Genomic DNA, 20,024 nt, shown 5'->3' with positions numbered 1-20,024 from the left:
TCACTCTGTAGACCAGGCTGGCCTCGAACTCAGAAATCCGCCTGCCTCTGCCTCCCGAGTGCTGGGATTAAAGGCGTGCGCCACCACGCCCAGCTTAGTTATGCAACCTTAAATGGATTCTTTTCCTGGGTCTCAGAGTCTTTCTCTAAGAAGTAGGGATACTCTGTTCTATCAGGTTATCGAGGCATAGTAACCCAATATCGGGTTATGAAGGCACTCAGCAGACTGAGGCAGGAAAATTAGGAGTTGAGGCCAGCCTGGGATCTGTATCACAGTTCATGTTCAAAACAACAGCAACAACAGACCAAAAACAAAACAAAGCAACAAACAAACAAAAGAAACAAAAGGCAGGGCCAGGTTCTGCTTAAATTTTCTTATTGTGAGTTTATATTTAAAATGTTTTAAAGATCTATTTCTATGTATTTATTTATCTATTTACTTTATTGTGTTCTTGTTTGTTTGTTTTCAGACACAGGGTTTCTCTGTGGCCCTTGATGTTCTAGACCTTGCTTTGTAGAACAGGCTGGCCTCAAATTCACATAGATCTTCCTGCCTCTGCTTCCCTAGTGCTGGGATGAAAGGCATACAGCACCATGCCTGAATAAAATTTATTTTTAAATATGTGTTAGTGTGCGCTCATGGTGCAGGTTCCCCTGGACACACACACACACCATAGGCTGAGTTATGAGCAGGTGTGAGACACGTGATGTGGGGGCTGGGAACCAAACTCGGATCCTCTGCAATAGTTCATTCTCTTAACCGCCGAGCCATTTCTCAAGTCCTCTATTAAAATTATTGTTGGCAAAACCATTTGGCAACCATGACCATCCATTGTTTTCCTGGCTTGCTAATCACCCTAGATTTTTTTTTTAATCAGAAGTAATAATCTAAGTATGCTCATTTGTTAGAAAATATTTACTACAGCCGCCTATAGCTTGAGTGAATGGTTGGCAACCAGGAAAGAGGAGACAGGGAGCCACAGGTGCCAGAGTTTGACCATAGGGAGTTATACCAAGCCACACAGATCTTCCAGCCTGTGCTGCTGTGAGAGAGGGCTGGGGGGAGGGACGTGGAAGCATCTACTGCACAGTAGTTGATACAGAAGGAATGCTGAGGACCTGATTTGTCGGGGCCTCCCCCTCCAACCGGCACAAACATCTGGAATTTGATCTGGGGAACTGTCAGGATCCCTCCACACATTGTGCATCTCTCTCGTCTGGTATCCTGTGAATTAACACGTGGACCTCACATGTATTCCTTTCTTTCTCCCCAGGGAGGAGGAAGGACTGGAAGGGCTGAAGGGGCTGCAGTGGGAACTGCCCCTGCAGGACGGTAGGTCTTTACTGGGACAGGCAGGAGGGACGGGTTCCGGGGGCCCTGGACTTCCCTGATGTTCTCTGTCTACCTTCCAGAACCTTTATACCAGACTTACCGAGCAGCTGTGCTGTCAGAGGAGCTGTGGGGTGTGGGTGAGGATGGGGGTCCCTCTCCAGCTAACCCTGGAGAAGCTCCCACCTTCTCCAGGCTCCCTGGACCTCGAAACACTCTGTGGCAGGAGCTCCCGGCTGTACGAGGCAGTGGTCTCTTAGAGAGTCTAAGCCCCCAGGAGCGGCGCATGCAGGAGGTGGGTGCCCCAGGGTGGAATTGAGAAGGGTGGGATAGGGGATAGGGAAGGTACATGACCGGGGGGGGGTGGTTGTGAGGTGGCTGCCCTCTCGACTGTGGCCCTGCTCTCCTGTCTAGAGCCTGTTTGAGGTGGTGACATCAGAGGCCTCCTACCTGCGCTCCCTGAGGCTGCTGACTGACACCTTCGTCCTGAGCCAGGCTCTCCGGGACACACTCACGCCTCGGGATCATCATACGCTGTTCTCCAATGTGCAGCGAGTCCAGAGCGTCAGTGAGCGGTCAGTGGGGCCCCGTCTTCCCAGGACTCTGTGCCTTGGGCTGATGAGCATCCCCTCTGGCTTTCCCCCTTTTCTGGATCTTTCCTTTCAACTGACCCAGTTAATGCTTAGCACTCTCCTGAAAGAGTTGGAAAACCAGACTTTCAGTACGTCTATTAATCACTCTGTCTATACTTTCAGGTTTCTAGGAACACTGCTGTCTCGTGTTCGTTCCTCTCCACACATCACTGACCTGTGTGACGTGGTGCATGCCCATGCAGTTGGTCCTTTCTTTGTGTATGTGGATTATGTTCGGAACCAGCAGTATCAGGAGGAGACCTACAGCCGCCTTATGTGAGTATAGTGGCTTTTTCCTTTCTCCCTGGTAATGTCTTCCAAAGCCACTGGTGAATAATACCGAGCCATATATATATATATATATATATATATATATATATACATATATATATATATATATACACATATGTGAAAACAATTTATAAATTAGGCCCAGTAATAGATTAATAATAACTAATGATGAAATAGAAATATTAGAGCAATATAATGTAATAAAATTATCCACATCATTAGTCTCCTAACTTTGTGGACATTAGTAAGTAAAATAAGAATTTCCTGGACACAGCTCGGCGATACCGCCAAGAGTCAATTTGATGAATAGGATATATATAGCACTAAGGGGTGGGTGGTGTATATACATGAATACACTGGACAAAGGGATTGATTATTGGTGTTCCAAATAAGACATCTTAAGATGGGGCATCTTGAGGTTTTATCGTTGCTAATCAGAAAAGCATTTGAAATATATATGAATGTTTGTCTCTGGAACATTCCATTTAAAGGTGTTGAGTAATTGAAGTTATGAAAGCAAAACTATGCTGGGCAGTGGTGGTACAAGCCTTTAATCCCAGCACTTGGGAGGCAGAGGCAGGCAGATTTCTGATTTTGAGGCCAGCCTGGTCTACAGAGTGAGTTCCAGGACAGCCAGGGCTACACACACACACATACACACACACACACACACACACACACACACACACACACACACACACACAAAGAAAAAAGAAAAGAAAAACAGAAAAAAAAACCCTATGAAAATGTATGAATTGTTTATTTCTGGAACGTTCCATTAAAGGTGCTGGATAATTGAAATTATGAGAGGATAAGGGGTTTCTGTATCCCAGAGTTGGAGGAACGGGAGAAATCATGTTAAGGCTGATGCTGGAGCTGGCGGGAGTGGGGGGGGGGGGGGACACGACGACGACGACGAGGACAACGATGACGACGACGACGACGACGGACACATTCCCTAAGCATCTGGGCTTTCTTTGCAGGGATACAAACGTGCGCTTCTCCGCAGAGTTGCGAAGGCTGCAGAGCCTCCCCAAATGTGAGCGGCTCCCGCTGCCATCTTTCCTGCTGCTGCCCTTCCAGCGCATCACCCGGCTGCGGATGCTGTTGCAGGTACTGACTCAGCCTCGTGCCTGTCCCATTCCACCAAGCCTGCTGTGGAAACGATACAAAGTGTCTGGTGTAGTTATCACCATTTCCTACCCCACCAGGACCGCAGAAGTCCTTGTGGGGCAACACCTCCCAAACAGTCCTCAGCTCCCTCATTGCCTCGGGGGACAGACTGGTGCAGGAAGGAGCCCTCTAGACTTTTCCGCTCAGCCTCTAACTAGTTGAGATATCCAAAGGAACAAACAGTGGTTTGGGGGAGGACTGAAAAAAACAAACCTGTGAACTTTAAAGGGCCATGGTAAATATGCAGATTTATAGTGTATCTATCCAATTCTATTTTTGTTTGTTTGTTTGTTTGTTTGTTTGTTTTTTCCGAGACAGGGTTCTCTGTATAGCCCTGGCTGTCTGGAACTCACTTTGTAGACCAGGCTGGCCTCAAACTCAGAAATCCGCCTGCCTCTGCCTCCCATGTGCTGGGATTAAAGGCTTGCGCCACCATGCCCGGCCCAATTCTATTTTTTATGGTGGCTGTAGAGTAGGCTGAGAGCTGCAGACAGCTTGCCTAGCCCATACAAAGGTAGGCCTTGGATACAGTGTAACTGACTAAAATAGTAAGTGGCAAAGTTTCTCAGTGGGATAATACTGAGAAAAACAAATGGGGGGTTTGAGAAACACTGTTTTGTTTGTTTCTTTCATTTTTCCAGACAGGGTTTCTTTGTGTAGCCCTGGCTGTCCTGGACCTAGCTCTGTAGTTGAGGCTGACCTCAAACTCAGAGACCCATCTGCCTTTGAGATCCAGAGTGCTGGGAATTTTTTCTTTCCTTAGACAAGGTCTCGTTATGTGGTTCTGGATGGCATGCTCTGCATTCCAAGCTGGCCTGGCACCACAGAGATCTGCTTGCCTGTGCCTCTAGAGTGCTGGGTTTAAAGGTGTGGACCTCCACTCCTGGCAGTATTGGGATCTTAATGTGAAGAGTTTCCAACTCGATGGAAACATCTTTGTTTTGAGATAGTTGGCGTTGGTGTTTGTCTTGGTTTTGTTGTTGTTGTTGTTGTTATTGTTGTTTAGAACTCAATACACAGCTCAGGCTGGCCTCAAACTTGCAGTCTTCTGCTCCAGTCTCTTGAGTGTTGGGATAACAGGTGTGTACATATTATCTTTTTAAATTTTTGTTTATTTAGTTAGTAGGTTAGTTTTTCCAGACAAAGTTTTCCTGTGTATCTGGCATCTAACTCACAGAGATCACCCACCTGCCTCTGCCTCCTAAGCAGAGGGATCAAAGACTTATGCGCCACCACTGCCTAGCTTTTAGATGTATTTTATTTTATGTATATGAGTACACTGTCGCTGTCTTCAGACACACCAGAAGAGGGCATCAGATCCCATTACAGATGGTTGTAAGCCACCATGTGGTTGCTGGGAATTGAACTCAGGACTTCTGGAAGAGCAGTCAGTGCTCTTAACTGCTGAGCCATCTCTCTAGCCCCCTTATTTATTTTTTTTAATTTAATTTTTTTGTGGGAGGATCGAACTGATGCCTCACTCATGCTAAACAAGTCTCTGCACTGAGCTGTGAAACCAGTTGCCTTGAGTTTTATTCAGCCTTGTCCGGCATTCATGTAGACAACATACTAACTATAATACTATACTAACTCAGTGATTGCTGAGTGTGCAGTTAGAGACCCCCTTCTAAATGTGACACACCTCTATAACCCCCGTGACAAATGTGCAAGGGCAGGAACCATCATTTACAAGACCTTATAAGGGAAGAAACAGGTGCAGTTTGAATAACTTGGCGTAGTTCATGTAAAAATAATGGATGGAGCCAGGTGTGATGGTACATCCTGTAATCCCAGCATTCCAGAGGCTGGGCAGAAGGATTCAGACCTAAAAGCCAGCCAGAGCTGCTTAGCAAAAAAAAAAAAAAAAAAAAAAGAAACAAAAAAAAAAAAAAAAAAAAAAAAAAAAAAAAAATGCTGTCTCAAAAAGACATACACACAAAAGAATAAAATAAAATAATTAAAAAGATAGAAATTTAGGTATTTCTAACTGTCTGGCTCTATTGTTAGGCTAGTAATTATTAAAACCCACCACCATCTATGGTGTGCCAAGAACTATGCTAAATCCTCCTTATAAATCACTTTGATTCCTCCTAATGTTAACATGCTAAGTAGATATCAGCTCCATCTTATAAATGGAGAAACCTAGGCTTTGAGCACTAACCTGATTTGCTCAGGCTCTGGCAGCTGGTAAGTAGGTCTTAATAGATCTCAACCCTAAACGGAACACCTGGCAAAGCTGGGCTGGGCGCTGAGGATCTCAGTTCCCTTCCTCTTTGTTTCCAGAATATCCTAAGCCAGACAGAAGAGGGGTCCAGTCGTCAGGAGAACGCCCAGAAGGCTCTGGGTGCTGTGAGCAAGGTGGGCAGGAGGGAAGTTGCGGCGGGAAGAGGTGCCAACTGACAGAGGGGAAGTGGGAGGGAAGATGCTGTGATGGGTGACAGGATGCTTCTCACCAGATCATTGAGCGCTGCAGCGCTGAGGTGGGGCGCATGAAGCAGACGGAAGAGCTGATCCGGCTCACCCAAAGGTTGCGCTTCCACAAAGTCAAGGTCAGTCCAGCCCAGACTCTCCATTTAGTCTTTACTCACCATGCTACCCTGAGGCTAGAGCATCTCTCTCTCTCTCTTTTTTTTCTCCCAGGCTCTACCCCTGGTCTCCTGGTCAAGGCGCCTGGAATTGCAGGGGGAACTGACCGAACTAGGGTGTCGGAGGGGGGGTGTGCTCTTCACCTCCCGTCCGCGCTTCACTCCCCTCTGCCTGCTGCTCTTCAGTGACCTGCTGCTTATCACTCAGCCCAAGAGGTGGGTCCTGCGTGGGTGGGGAGGGAGCCTGAGCCGGAGTGGTGAAGAGGCATCTAGCAGGACCCCTGCTCTCCTCTGAACGCCCTCTTCCCTGGGCAGTGGGCAGCGGCTACAGGTTCTGGACTATGCCCATCGCTCCCTGGTGCAGGCCCAGCAGGTTCCTGACCCATCTGGACCCCCTACTTTCCGCCTCTCGCTTCTCAGCAACCACCAGGGCCGCCCCACCCACAGGCTACTCCAAGCGGCCTCACTGTGAGTCACATCTATAGAAAGCACTCTTGGGGGTTGGGGGTGTGGCTTAGTTGTAGAGAGCTTGCCTAGCGTGCCTGAGACCTGGGATTCAGTCCTCATAAGCCAAAGAAAACAAACCAGTATGGTAGCCTTACCTTTATTATCTGAGCACTGGGAAGACAGGGATAGGTAGGAGGACCATGAATTTGAGGCCATCTTGGGCAGCCTCGTCAAAACAAGCAAACAAACAAGCCGCTCTTAGGACCCTCAGACTCTGTATTCTATTTCTTTTCTCTCTGTTGCTCTTACTTACCAGGAGTGTATCTCTTAGGCCAACCATGAATCCTCCCCACCCCCTCTGTTCACCACTAGGTCAGACATGCAGCGCTGGCTGGGAGCCTTCCCCACCCCAGGTCCCCTTCCCTGTTCCCCAGACACCATCTATGAGGACTGTGGTAAGCATCTCTCAAAGGGAGGAGGGAACAAAATGTGAGTCTAAGGGGAATATGGGATGACAACTAAAAAGAACGAGGGGTCCAACTGACCCACATTTCACCAGAGTGTTCCCAGGAGCTATGTTCAGAGCCATCCACACCTTCCAAGACTGAGGGGCAAAGTCTGGAGTCCAAGGCCCCCCGAAAGCATCTGCATAAGAATCCAGAAGGTGAGCAAGCCTTTCGTCTACTCTTTCAGCAATTATTTATCGAACAGCTTGAGCCAAGCACAGAATGTGTCATGCTCTGCCCTGTATGATTTTTTTTCCTGTTCCAGCAGTGCTGGGATCAAGTCCTTGCCTTACACATGATGGGCAAATGCTGCATTAATGAACCACAAGCTGGCACTGGAGTCTGCCTTCTAATGAGAAGCAGACAGTAAAGGCTAAGTGAGCCTGGTGTGCTGGTGGTGCTGATGTTGGTCTCTGATTTTATCACTTGGGAAGCATAGGCAATCGGATCTGTGTGAGTTCAAGGCCAGTCTGGTCTATACAGTGAGTTTCAGGCTAGCCAGGGCTACAGAGTAATTTTGTTTTTTCTTTTTTTTTTTTTTTTAAGATTTATTTATTTATTATTATATGTAAGTACACTGTAGCTGTCTTCAGACATTCCAGAAGAGGGCACCAGATCTCGTTGCGGATGGTTGTGAGCCACCATGTGGTTGCTGGGATTTGAACTCTGGACCTTCGGAAGAGCAATCGGGTGCTCTTACCCACTGAGCCATCTCACCAGCCCCATTTTGTTTTTTCAAGATGCAGGTTTCTATCTAGCTCTGGCTGTCCTGGAATCTGCTCTGTAGACCAGGCTAGCCTTCAACTGTGAAATCTACCTGCCTCTGCTTCCCAAGAGCTAGGATGAAAGGCATGTGCTCCCACTGCCTGGCTGAGACCCTTTCTCAAAAAACAAACAAACAAAAACAATAGTGGCCAATACTGTAGCTCTGTAGTTTCAGTACTGGGGAGGTTGAGGCAAGAGGATCAATATTTGATTGGGTTGCATAGTGAATTCTGAAACAGCCAGAAATAGATAGCAAGATACTGCCTCAAGCAAAACAAATCTAGGATAAGTAAAGTTACATGTAGTTACATGTAGTATGTTAGAAGGGGATGGGTGCAATGGGACAAAGGATGGAGAGGAGTAAGGGAGGCGGGGGTTCTAGGGTTCCATGGAATTTTACATAAGCAGGTGAGATAGACGTGCCAGGAGGTGGAGTGGGTTTGACAGAGGTGACCAACCTAGACATTCAGTGTCTGGAGGAAGAGTGAACCAGCGGGAGGGCATGAGCAGGGCAAAGGCCTAGTACCTGTTGTGCAATAGGAACTGTCAGGAGGCCAGTGTGCCCAGACTGACTCAGAGAAGGGAATGATGGAAGCAAACGAGATCACAGAGATAACAAAGACCTTGCAGCCCTTGCAAGGATTCTTTCTTTAGATTGATTTTTCTTTTCTTTTTCTTTCTTTCTTTTTTTTTTAAAGATTTATCTATTTTATTTTATTTTATTTTTTATTTTTTTTTGGTTTTTCGAGACAGGGTTTCTCTGTGTAGCCCTGGCTGTCCTGGAACTCACTTTGTAGACCAGGCTGGCCTCGAACTCAGAAATCCGCCTGCCTCTGCCTCCCGAGTGCTGGGATTAAAGGCGTGCGCCACCACGCCCGGCCTATTTTATTATTTTATGTGTATGAGTGTTTTGCCTGTATGTATGTCTGTGCACATGTGTATGCCTGGTGTGCCTGCAGAGGTCAGAAGAGGGCACTGGATCCCTTTGGCACTGGAGTTCCAGATGGTTGTGGGTCACCACGTGGAGGATGGGAATCAAACTTGGGTCCTCTGGAAGTGCTCCAATTTCTCTTAACCGCTGAGCCAGCTCTCAAGCTTAGAAGCTCTTCCAGTTGAGTGACGTGAGCAGTCACTGCAGGACCCAGCAGAGAACTGACACAGACCCTCAAGGATGCTGATAGCCTTTCCAGGAGCACTAGTGACTGAAGTTGAATGCTCTGGTCTTTTCCACTAATCCCCAGCCTGTGACCTGAGACCTGAGGATCCCCCTCCCTCGTCCCCATCACCTGACCTCCGTCCTGCTCCACACAAACCTTTCTCTCCCCTCTTCAGGTTGGCTTAAGGGGCTTCCTGGAGCCTTCCCTGCCCAACTGGTGTGTGAAGTCACAGGAGAACATGAGAGGAGGAAGCATCTTCGCCAGCACCAGAAGCTCCTTGAGGCTGTAGGACCCTCTTCAGGCACTCCTGACACCCCTCAACCTTAAGGCAGGCTAGGGAGGAGCACAGATTGGGATACTGGCAGCAGCATGGGGAAGAAAAAGTCTACCCATCCATCTGTCCAACCGTTCAACCGTCCATCCATCTATCCATCCATCCATCCATCTACTTGCTGTCAGTGGAAACACTACCTCTAGAGGCAACAATAGGGATAGAGCAGCTAATGAAACAAGACCATCTGAGCCCATAACAAGGAAGAATGGGGATGGCTTGAATGTGTTGCCAATGGAGACAGGGGATAAGTACAGAGTGGCCAAGGCTAAGGCCACGGCCAGAGGGTATCACAGTATGTCCACAACCAAGGAAGATTAAGCAGGGGCATTACATTGAGAAATGACGTCATTGAAGTAGTCCTGTAGACAACAGGGATGGGATGGGACCCATCCAGCCAAAGAAGATGGTGATTTGGGCCCAAAAGAGCAGTAGTCACCCTTGTTGGTTTTACTGAAGCCACTGGTCCTGCTTTTTGAGTATAGGAAGTATTAAATTAATCTAATACTTCTGTTTTGGGGCTACTTTCTTTGCCCATTTAAAACCACTTCCTTTCTTCTAGAAGAATCCAGAGTGCATCTCAGAGAATATGAGTGCATGTGTGTTCATGTATATATGTATCTAGCAAGATAACTGTGCTGAATGTGGGGTGTGTGTGTGTGTGTGTGTGAGAGAGAGAGAGAGAGAGAACGCACCTCTCCCCTCTCCTGTCAGTGACTGAATACTTCCTTTCCTCTATCATCTCACATTTATCCTTTATTTTCTCCAAAAAAAAGCCATATGCCCTGAGTTCTAAAAAAAGAGGACTGAGCATAGCTTGCCCAAAGACTGGGACCGTCAATGCAAGCCATGGATTCAGGGTCTCCCGGGTGTCTCTGGGTTCTATGACAGTTGAAGGCTGGTATTATGAAGCAGATGGTGGCCCGCAAGGAAGGCACTCAGGACTAAGCCGCTGGGATTCGAGATCCTCTGCAGTCTGTGGACCTCTTCCTGTCCCAGGCATTGACCTCTGTGATTCATGTCTGCTCTGTGTCATCTCCCGACTTGAATTGTCATCATGATGTCAGCCAGCCTCGGGCTGCAGAACAAGTTGGGTCCTGGGTCAGCTGCCAACCATCCTGATCTTCTATCCTGATCCTCTCAGAAGCAGAAGGCTGAACTCAGGAGGGAGTAGAGAGCCGATGGTGTTACTCAGACTCAACCACGGTTTCTGCTAGAGAACCTGCCCTGTGTGATGCTGGAGGGGTGAAGGCAAAGGCAGTTGAATAGACAATTGCTGGGCTTGGGGCCCAGACCTGGGCAAAGGCTTTCTAAATCTTCAGGACTGTGCAATACTGTTCCTTCATGTATGACAACCTGCCCAGATGGAGACTCCCTAGGTGACTATGGGAGGGGTAATGAGTCTGGGGACTTGAAGGCAATAGGGCACTTTGTGTGTCCACAGCTTTCATCCAGCAAAGTGCCAGCCACATGGGAAACCCTCAATAAATGTTGCTGGAAAGAGCAGTGGTCTAAAAACACAGTTTTATGTGGGGGCCAGGTGCTGGATGCACCAGTGCTAAGAACAGGTGTCGGCTCCACTGGAACTAGAGCTTAGAGAGTAGGTACTAGGCCTGCCTGGAGTGTGTCGGCTCCTGCACAGCTTCTCAGGGGAGCCATGTTTGAAGTGGGCCACAGGCGCTGCAGCTGGGGTTGTTGGAGGCTGGGAAAGAGGGCAGGGCAGGGTCACCGTGGTTGGAGCTGGTTAGAGGGTACAGTACAAGGTCAAAGGAACAGATCAGTCAAGTGTCTGATTCCAATCTGTGCCTGCTCATTGACCGCCTCTTATGTGGCAGGCACAGTTCTGGGAGATGAAAAAGACAGTGTAAAAAGCGCCCTTTACCTTAGAGGGACTATACCAGTTTGAGTGCATTCTGAAATCAACACGTTAGTAGGTAGGATGAAGTTAGAACAAAGCGTTAGTTACAAAGAAAATACTCTCTCCAAAGGCTGTGACAGATTGGTGTGGGGTGAAGGGAGACAGGGAGACCCTGGAGGAGATGACATCTGAGCCAGGTGACAAGAAAGAAGAAGCTGTGGAATGAGACAAGGGGACTGTGGGCCAGGAGTTGTAGGTGGAAGCAGTGGAGACACACCTGGTGTGTCTACACTGCTGCTTGGTGGGCGTTTCTCTCCACCAAGCTCCCCCTTTGTCTCTTAAAAACATTGTTTTTTGAGCATGGTCTTACTGCATAGCCCAGGATGGCCTCAGACTCTTTTCAATCCTCCTGTCTCTAACTCCCAACTGCTGACATTATAGGCATGAGCCGCCATATCAGAGGAATCCTTCCCCTCTTTAACATGAGATACAAACTTGGGGCTGGCAAGGTGACTCAGCAGGTAAAGGAAGATGCTTACCACCAAGCCTGACACCCTGAGTGCAACCCCAGAACCCATATGGTTTCCTATAGCTTAAGCTTCAGGTCTCCTAACTTGCACTGGAGGACCCTAGAAGTGGAGTCACATGGGCATATGTTTCTGCAAGATTTATAAAAGTCAGGCCAGGTTTGGTAGCTCAAGCCTGTAATCGTAGGATGTGGGAGCCCAAGGTAGGAGGAGTGCCATGAGTTTGAGATCAGGCTCAGATACAGAGGGACACCCTGTCTCAAAAACAAACAAATAACAACCACAAAAACAAAACAAAACAAAACAAAAAAAAAACCCTAAAGCTGGGGATGGTTGTGTGTGCCTGCCTTTAATCCCAGCACTAAGGAGGCAGAGACAGGAGGATCTCTGTGAGTTTGAGGCCACTTTGATATGTATAGAGAATATCAGGCCAGCCCACAGACACACTGAGATCCCTACCCCCCAAAAACAAACAAACAAAACAAAACAAAAAACAATTAGTTATTGAGGTCCAACTAAAGGAAGTCGTTGTGGAAACTTTTAGTTGTTTAGTGAGTATGGTAAGTAGACTTCAATGATTGCCAGCTCTGGCTACCCATGCCTTTATATAGCCATACTGCCTTTTGAGTAGGTATTTAGTGTCAAGTGTGTGACGGGGGGGGGGGGGGTGTTGGGTGTGTACACGCAGCCCAGCTGGCCTCAAACTTTCTGTGAGGTTGGCCTTGAACTCTCGATCTTTTTGCCTCCATCTCACAAGTGCTGGGTTCTGGACCTGCACCACCACACCCAGCTTAGTAATTAGGTTCTCAGGAATGGCTAAAGCGATAAGCCGAATGGCTGTTAACGGGTTAGCTGGAGAATGATGGATTTGGGAGTAGACTCTTTTCCTGTTGAGTCTTCACAGGAGAATCCGGATCCCGAGCCGTCTGCTAGACTCTGCTGGACATAACTGTGGCTATTTTGAGCTGTGTAATGGCTCAGATCTTATTTGTTTTGTGCATCTGAATCTTAGTAGGAGCTCAGGATGGCTCTGACCCTACGTTTTGGCCTTCTGAATACAAGGATTCCATACCTGTGCCACCATATCCCACAGGTTTGGATCTTAAATGTCCCCTGAAGGGCATGGATTGAAGGCTTAGTCAAGGTTAGCTGGTAGGAGAAACCTTTAGAAAGTGGAAACTAATAGAAGTTAGGGCCCTGGGCTGAAGAGATGGCTCAGCTGTTAAGAGCACTGACTGTTCTTCCAAAGGACCTGAGTTCAAATCCCAGCAATCACATGGTGGCTCACAACCATCCGTAATGAGATCAGATGCCCTCTTCTGGTGTGTCTGAAGTTAGCTACAGTATACTTAGATATAATAATAAATAAATCTTTTTTTTTTAAGAAGAAGAAGTAGCTAGGGCACTGACAACCTCTGAAGGGAAGAGTGGAACCGTGGCCATTTTTTCTTTTGGTTCCTATCCAACATGAGGTTTCGCTATGCAGCCTCTGCTCTGCCACAGCCCTAGAGCACCAGGGCAAGCAAGCGTAGCTAGTGAGTTAAAATATAGCTTGCCTTGCCAGGCATGGGGGTGCACACCTTTAATCCCAGCACTCGAGAGGCAGAAGCGGAGGCAGCTGGATCTCTGTGAATATGATGAGGTCAGCCTGGTCCACAGAGTGAGTTCTAGGACAGCCCAGGCTACACAGAGAAACCCTGTCTCAAACAGACTAACTAATCAAGTAAATAAATGAAGCTTTCCTTCAAAGTTGGTTTATTTGGATGCTGGGGTTGCAAGGCAGGTCAATCACAGAATTGCTCCAAAGTAACCGAGTCTGCTTTCTTGGTAAACTATAAACAGATAAAAACAGCTAAGGCAATCTATGGAGTTGTATGACCTGCACCAGGAATGCAGGACCTGCACCTTCACTCTTCCTTTGGTTTAAGGTAAACCAAGTACATTTGATCTTGAATAAAAACACTTTGTCCTAACCAAAACACACCCCCTCCCTCACCGTGATCTGCTTATTTTAGCTACTCAGAGTCTGATTCTGTCAGCAAATCTTCCCTACCTCCCAATAAATTCCACTTCGTACAGAGTTAAATCTGTTGAATAAAATATTATATAGATCCTGGCAGCGGGTTTGCTACACACCTCAACGCTTTACATTCGAGAATGGAAGACACACACGCACAGCCTTTATATTTTGACATGCCTTAATCAGCTCTATCCTGGGCCACTGCCCAATCTCCACGAAGTGAATCCACCTCCTGCCAATAATCCCGAGTTATTACTTACTAAACTCTAAATTCTATCTTGGCTGCCCTGGACCCAGAGGGATCTCTCGGCTCCTTTACATAGCCGCCAAGCCTCTCTGTCCTCAACACTCTGAGGCTCGGCAGCTCTTCTCTCTTCCACACTCTCCTGCTATGGTGGATCTCCTCCCCCTTCTCTCTCTTGCCAACCCCAAACCCGGAAATCCTAAAGTCCCGCCTCTGTCTGCCCTGCCCAGCCATTGGCTGCCCTCATCTTTACCAATCAGAACGAAGCAGGATCAGGTTCCCAGAAGCTATGTGCAGACACTTGTGTAAGCAGGTTTTTTGGGGGGAGTGTAATTAACGTTAGTGGGCCAAACCCACTACATAGGTCTGTCCTTTATTCGTTAGCCTTGTGGCAATTTTGTGGATAGCCTGGATTATACACGGTGAGATTCTGCCCTCAAACAAAACCAGTAAAATCACATGATCCTGCCTCTCCTCCAACTTGATTCACTGAACCAAACTCAGATGTTATTCTCTTAATTTACCATCTAGTTAAGTTGAGAATGCAGGGATTCTCTGAGCAGTTTTATGGGTAGTTAATCTGTTGCAGGGATGAATCTCTGAAGATACACATGAAGAATACCAAGTAGGAGAACTTAGGAAAGGTGGTTTAAGGCCATGGCAAGCTAAATGCTAAGGCAGGAATTTGAACCTGCACCCTGCAGCTGGCTGGCCTGTGTTCTAACACCCACTCTACAGTTTGTAAGCTGTATCGCTTGACTTCTCAACTCGGTGCCTCAGTTCCTTGATTCCCACAATAATGATGACGATATTTATACGTGACTTACAGGATTATTGGGAGGCTTAAAAAGAATATGCATAAGGTGCTGAGAGTAGTGCTCAATGCATAGTTGGTGTTTAATAAGTAGCCAAATATTAGTTATTTTTGTTTGTTTGAAACAGGGTCTCACTATGTGGTCCTGGCTGGCCTGGAACTTGAAATGTAGAACAAGCTGGCCTCAAATTCACAGAGATCCACCTGTCTCTGCTTCCTGAGGGCTGGGGTTAAAGGCATGCACCACCATACCAAGCCTAGTGTTTTGAAACACAGTCTCACCTTGTCTCTGAGGCTGTCCTGGAACTCAGCATATGTCGTCTAGGCTTGCCTCAGATCTACAGTCTTCCTGCCTTCATTTCCCCGGGGCTGAGGTTCCACATGTCTACCACCAAGCTCTGCTAACCTGTGATTCTTTTCTTCATTTACCTTGGAATTTATTCAAACTAGGAAAAGATCATGTTTACATGTAATACATACTCTATTCTTTAAATAACAATTATGACAAAAGCCAGAAAGAATTAAAGAATGCTGCATTTGCAATCTCTATGAAACATCAACATCTTGTATTTTACATAATTAAAGAAACATACCACTTTTAAAAATACATAGAGACATGGCTTCATGTGGGCATGGGGATGCAATTGACTTATTTTTTTTAAACTTTATTATTTAAAAATGTAAGTAAAATACAATTTATAAAACAAACAAACAAAAAGGCTGGGCAATGGTGGCACATGCCTTTAATCCCAGCACTTGGGAGGCAGAGGCAGGTGGATTTCTGAGTTCGAGGCCAGCCTGGTCTACAGAGTGAGTTCCAGGACATCCAGGGCTACACAGAGAAACCCTGTCTCAAAAAAAAAATTTTTTTTGTGCTATATTTCTACAAATACTTGAATTAGATCTAAAACTGCCAAGTTCACTTTCTGAGGAGGCCATTGCAGAAGACAAATTACTACCTAATATAACGTCATAAGTCAGTTTGTGGTCAGATCTTCAAATTACTAAGATTTAACTCTGTGAGGATGCACAGTTGAAGCCAGAACACTGGAACCCTCTCTCTAGGAAATTATATTATCATCTTGCTTAGACAACAAATGGACGATCTCCCTGATGACTTGCTTCTGGTTGAAGATGAGGATGGCCTTGATCGCGGCTAGGCTGAGCTGACCAACAGGGTGCTGGGGCCAGGGTGGGGAGGACTCACGGACTTTGCCTCTAAAGCTTTCAAATGCTGCTTCCCCCGCCCATGAATCTTTAAGCAAACAAGAACTAAAGGGTAGATTGTATACTACTCCACATATAACGACCTGTCAGCCAGTTGCCCAACTCTGGGGATCTAAGGAAGGGTCTGGTATGCTGGGCTTGTTCCCGGCCACTGAGCGTCATCTGTAGTGCAGTGAGCTCCTTTGTGAAGGGTCTGGGGTCTTCAGATGGGAGGCTGGATGCAATCTCAGTGCTGTGTGAGGCCATGGAGGAAGCTTTTGTCATTTCCTTGGTTCTCTTCCTACTCTGGGTGAGACTTTCCCATTTCCTGGATTACCCTTAAATTATAAGCCTTATCCCTCTGTACCCACGAGGTCCCAAGCCATGAGTTCTGCATTTGTGGACTCAACCAACTGCAGGTTGGAAAGATTAAGGGAGGAAGATTTCCATCTATACTAGACATACTGAAACCTGTCATTACTCTCTAAGCAATACAGTGTCACAACTATGTACATAATGTTTCCATTGTGCTAGGTTTGTAAGTAATCTAATATGGTATGGGTGTATGGGAGGAATTTATAAAAGACTTGAGAACTTGGGAAGTTGAGGGATCTTAAGGGAGTCTGGAAACCTTTGTGGATACCTAAGAATCACTGTATTCAAATCTGCAAGGTCCACTGGAATAACCTACTGATGTTGGGAGCTCTTGTCTGATCGGCCATGTTTGGGGCTGATGTGGGGTTGCTGAGGAGGTCCCTGTGTGGAGGTTGAAGAGGTAAAATAAACCCACAGGCAGGTGTCATGGAGTAACAAAGGCAAACCAGGTCTTATTATCTCCTTTTGGGTTAAGAATCAGATCTCCTGGGAAGCTGGAATCTCTTGTGCTCAGTACTACAGACTACTAAATTGCTGGCTGGAATCCCCTGGCCTGGCATTAGTCAGAGTCCTGATTCACTCATTCCTCAATAAAGTTGCATCTCCCTCCGAGATCAGGAGTGCCATTTACCTCATGGAAGCTCTCCCCCACTCCCACTCATCCCTTCTTGTAGAGAATCTATGGTTCATTTGATGAACTTCCATATTGTAGAAAACCATCTGGGTCAGATAGATACACTAAAGTATGCTTGCTTCTTGCAACAGCCTTGGTTCAATTTGATCATGATTATGGTTTGCCCTTTTTTGGTGTGTGTGGGGTGGGGGTGTTGCTGCTGCTGCTGTTATTAGACAAACTCTCACCATATACATAGCTCAGGCTAGCCTGTAAATTGCTAGATAGCCCAGACAGGCTTGTTTCTTTCTTCCAAGTACAGGGATGAGGTTTGAATGTCTGTGCTTGACGGCTTACCTTTTTATTTAAGACTAGACTAAGCATTTAGAACATGAGGCACAATTGCACTGGTGTGCATTGGCTTCATTCTCTCATCTCTGTAGCAATAGACAGAGGCTCATAGATTCTACTACCAACATTATATCTGCCTTCAGTAAAACAAGACAGCAAAGATGGGTGTGCCTCAGTTAGGGACAGCTTGGCTATTACTGGTGAGGCCCTAGGTTTATCTATATGACCCTGTCCCTGCGATCTAGCACAAGTGTCCTTTTGACTTGGATGACAGGCTTTCTTGCTTACCTCTGCATGGCTCACACAGCCTGCAGGAGTCAGTACACAGGACTCAAGCAGATACAAACATAACTAAGACTTTTATTATTGATTTTTAAGGTGCTGAGCATTGAAATTTATGGCCTACGTACTCTAAGCAAGCACTCTACCACTGCACTAGTCCCCATTTCTGAAGATGTCTGTGGCTCCTTCTTTAAAAAAAAATCAAATGGGCTATTTTACTAAAAATATTATTTTATATGTATAGATATTTTGCCTGCATATATATATATATATGTGTACTACAATCATGCCTGGTATTCACTAAGGTCAGAAGAGGACATCAGATTCCCCGGCACTGGAGTTACAGATGCTTGTGAGCCGCCATGTGAGCGCTTAGAATTGGACCCTGCTCCTCAGGAAGGACAGCCAGTGTTCTTAACTGATGAGCCATCTCCCTGGCCCCTAAATGGCTTTTAAGTGATTAATTAGTCAATTTACTTACTTACTTACTTATTTACTTATGTATGTGGTTTCTTGAGACAGGGTTTCTCTGTGTACCCCTGGTTGTCCTAGAACAACACACTCTGTAGACCAGACTGGCCTCAAACTCACAGAAATCTATCTACCTCTACCTCCCAAGCACTAGTATTAAAGGTGAGCACCACCACCACCTGGCCCTAAATGGGACTTTTTTTGTTTTTAAGATTTTATTTATTTATTTATTTATTTATTTATTTATTTATTTATATTATATGCAAGTACAGTGTGTCTGTCTTCAGACACCCCAGAAGAGGGCATCTGATCTCATTATGGATGGTTGTGAGTCACCATGTGGTTGCTAGGATTTGAACTCAGCACCTTGGGAAGAGCATCCAGTGCTCTTAACCACTGAGCCATCTCTCTAGCCCTAAATGGGACTTTGAAATAACTCATCCTGAAAGGCCAGAGAGATGGTTCAATGGTTAAGAGCACTGGCTGCTTTTCCAAAGAACCCAGGTTCCAGGACCCACGCTGATGACTCCAGTTCAAGGGAATCCAATACCTTCTTCTGCAGGCATCAGGCACTCACACAGTACACAGACACACTTGTAGGCAAAACATTCACACACATAAAATTGAAGAAAACGGGGCTGGCGAGATGGCTCAGTGGTTAAGAGCTTTGACCGCTCTTCCAAAGGTCCCGAGTTCAAATCCCAGCAACCACATGGTGGCTCACAACCATCTGTAACGAAATCTGGTGCCCTCTTCTAGAGTATCTAAGGACAGCTACAGTGTAGTTACATATAATAAATAAATAAATAAATCTTAAAAAAAATGAAGAAAGCAAGAAGAAAAATAGCTCACCACAACTCCCCTTGTCATGAGAGACTTTACTGTGTATCACAGGACAGCAGTAGAATGGACATTTCAATCTCAGGTGAGCAAGCCAGCAAAATACAACCCGGAGCAGGCTGAGCTACGTGTTCCTTCTCCCAAACCTACTGTGCTAATTATAGGGACTACTGATGGCGTAGCTCCAGTTCTTCTTCTAGGAACATGGTGGATGCTCTCCTGGAGTCAGTAGCAGGTATGTGGTTTTGCTTTAGTCAATATTATGCCTTGAGTGTGAAATGTCCTCTATAGATTCATGTGTTTGCACACTTGATCCCTGGCTGCTGGCTATTCTGAGAGGTTGTAGAAACTATGGGAAACAGGGCTTAGCAGGAGGAAGAGGGTAATTGGATATAGACATAGGGGCTGTAGGCTTGTTCTGTTTCCTGCTTCTTCCTTGGCAACGTAACCAGCCACTTCAAGGTCCAGCTACCACAGCCACAAGCCACTCCCACCATGAGAGACAGCATCCCCTGAAGGGTGAGCCAGAATAAAACCTTCTCCTTTTGTCTCTGTCAGCTAGACTGTCACAGCCATGAGAAAAAGATAACTAATGCAGTCAGTTGTGTGTGATCAGAGGAGGGTTGTGTTTATCTTCCAAAGGGGGCTTGAAGAGCTAATGTCTGATTGGCTATACATTCTTTTCCCTTTGACACAACATTGTAGCATTCCAGATGGTATGTGTCCCATTGGTCTACACTCTGCAGCAAGAACCACCTGAGACAAACACCAAGAAAACAACGATGCAGAGCTTGAGGGACTAAGAAGTCCGTTGTAAGTGGGATCCAAAGGGCAGTTTCTTTTTTTTAAGATTTATTTATTTATTATATGTAAGTACACTGTAGCTGTCTTCAGACACTCCAGGAGAGGGTGCCAGATCTTGTTACAGATGGTTGTGAGCCACCATGTGGTTGCTGGGATTTGAACTCTGGACCTTCGAAGAGCAGTCGGGTGCTCTTACCCACTGAGCCATCTCACCAGCCCCAAAGGGCAGTTTCTTAACACAGTACCACCTACTTAGAGTCTAATGCCTCTTCAAGCACCGTCCACCCAGCCTGCTCCTTCTCAAGGAGGAATGACTAAATACTCAGGAGCAGAGTTAAAAGCTTTTAATACCACACAAAAAAGATGTCGTTATGTGTACATGCATGTGTGCATATGAGGGCGA

General features: G+C 46.3%; 1 protein-coding gene across 3 annotated transcripts in view; it reads left to right on the top strand.

Moving 5' to 3' along the window:
* Arhgef15 (Rho guanine nucleotide exchange factor 15) overlaps positions 1-10,722 on the top strand; it is a 14,915-nt gene extending 4,193 nt beyond the window's left edge. Inside the window, exons 5-16 of one of the 3 annotated variants that reach the window (XM_021176963.1) lie at positions 1,274-1,332; positions 1,413-1,624; positions 1,744-1,904; positions 2,085-2,237; positions 3,236-3,365; positions 5,709-5,783; positions 5,882-5,974; positions 6,066-6,226; positions 6,326-6,478; positions 6,830-6,912; positions 7,017-7,121; positions 9,061-10,722. In XM_021176963.1, the coding sequence (XP_021032622.1) occupies positions 1,274-1,332; positions 1,413-1,624; positions 1,744-1,904; positions 2,085-2,237; positions 3,236-3,365; positions 5,709-5,783; positions 5,882-5,974; positions 6,066-6,226; positions 6,326-6,478; positions 6,830-6,912; positions 7,017-7,121; positions 9,061-9,212 (1,537 nt within the window). In that variant the 3' untranslated portion in view covers positions 9,213-10,722. The remainder of the gene's footprint in view (positions 1-1,273; positions 1,333-1,412; positions 1,625-1,743; positions 1,905-2,084; positions 2,238-3,235; positions 3,366-5,708; positions 5,784-5,881; positions 5,975-6,065; positions 6,227-6,325; positions 6,479-6,829; positions 6,913-7,016; positions 7,122-9,060) is intronic. The other 2 variants (XM_021176964.2, XM_029484208.1) reach the window with 2 other exon arrangements.
* Positions 10,723-20,024: the final 9,302 nt, after the last annotated feature.

Source organism: Mus caroli, chromosome 11, assembly GCF_900094665.2.
Source record: "Mus caroli chromosome 11, CAROLI_EIJ_v1.1, whole genome shotgun sequence".
In the NCBI taxonomy this organism is placed as follows: Eukaryota; Metazoa; Chordata; class Mammalia; order Rodentia; family Muridae; genus Mus; species Mus caroli.
The sequence above is the reverse complement of the archived record's forward strand: the minus strand, read 5'-3'. Positions and strand labels throughout refer to the sequence as shown.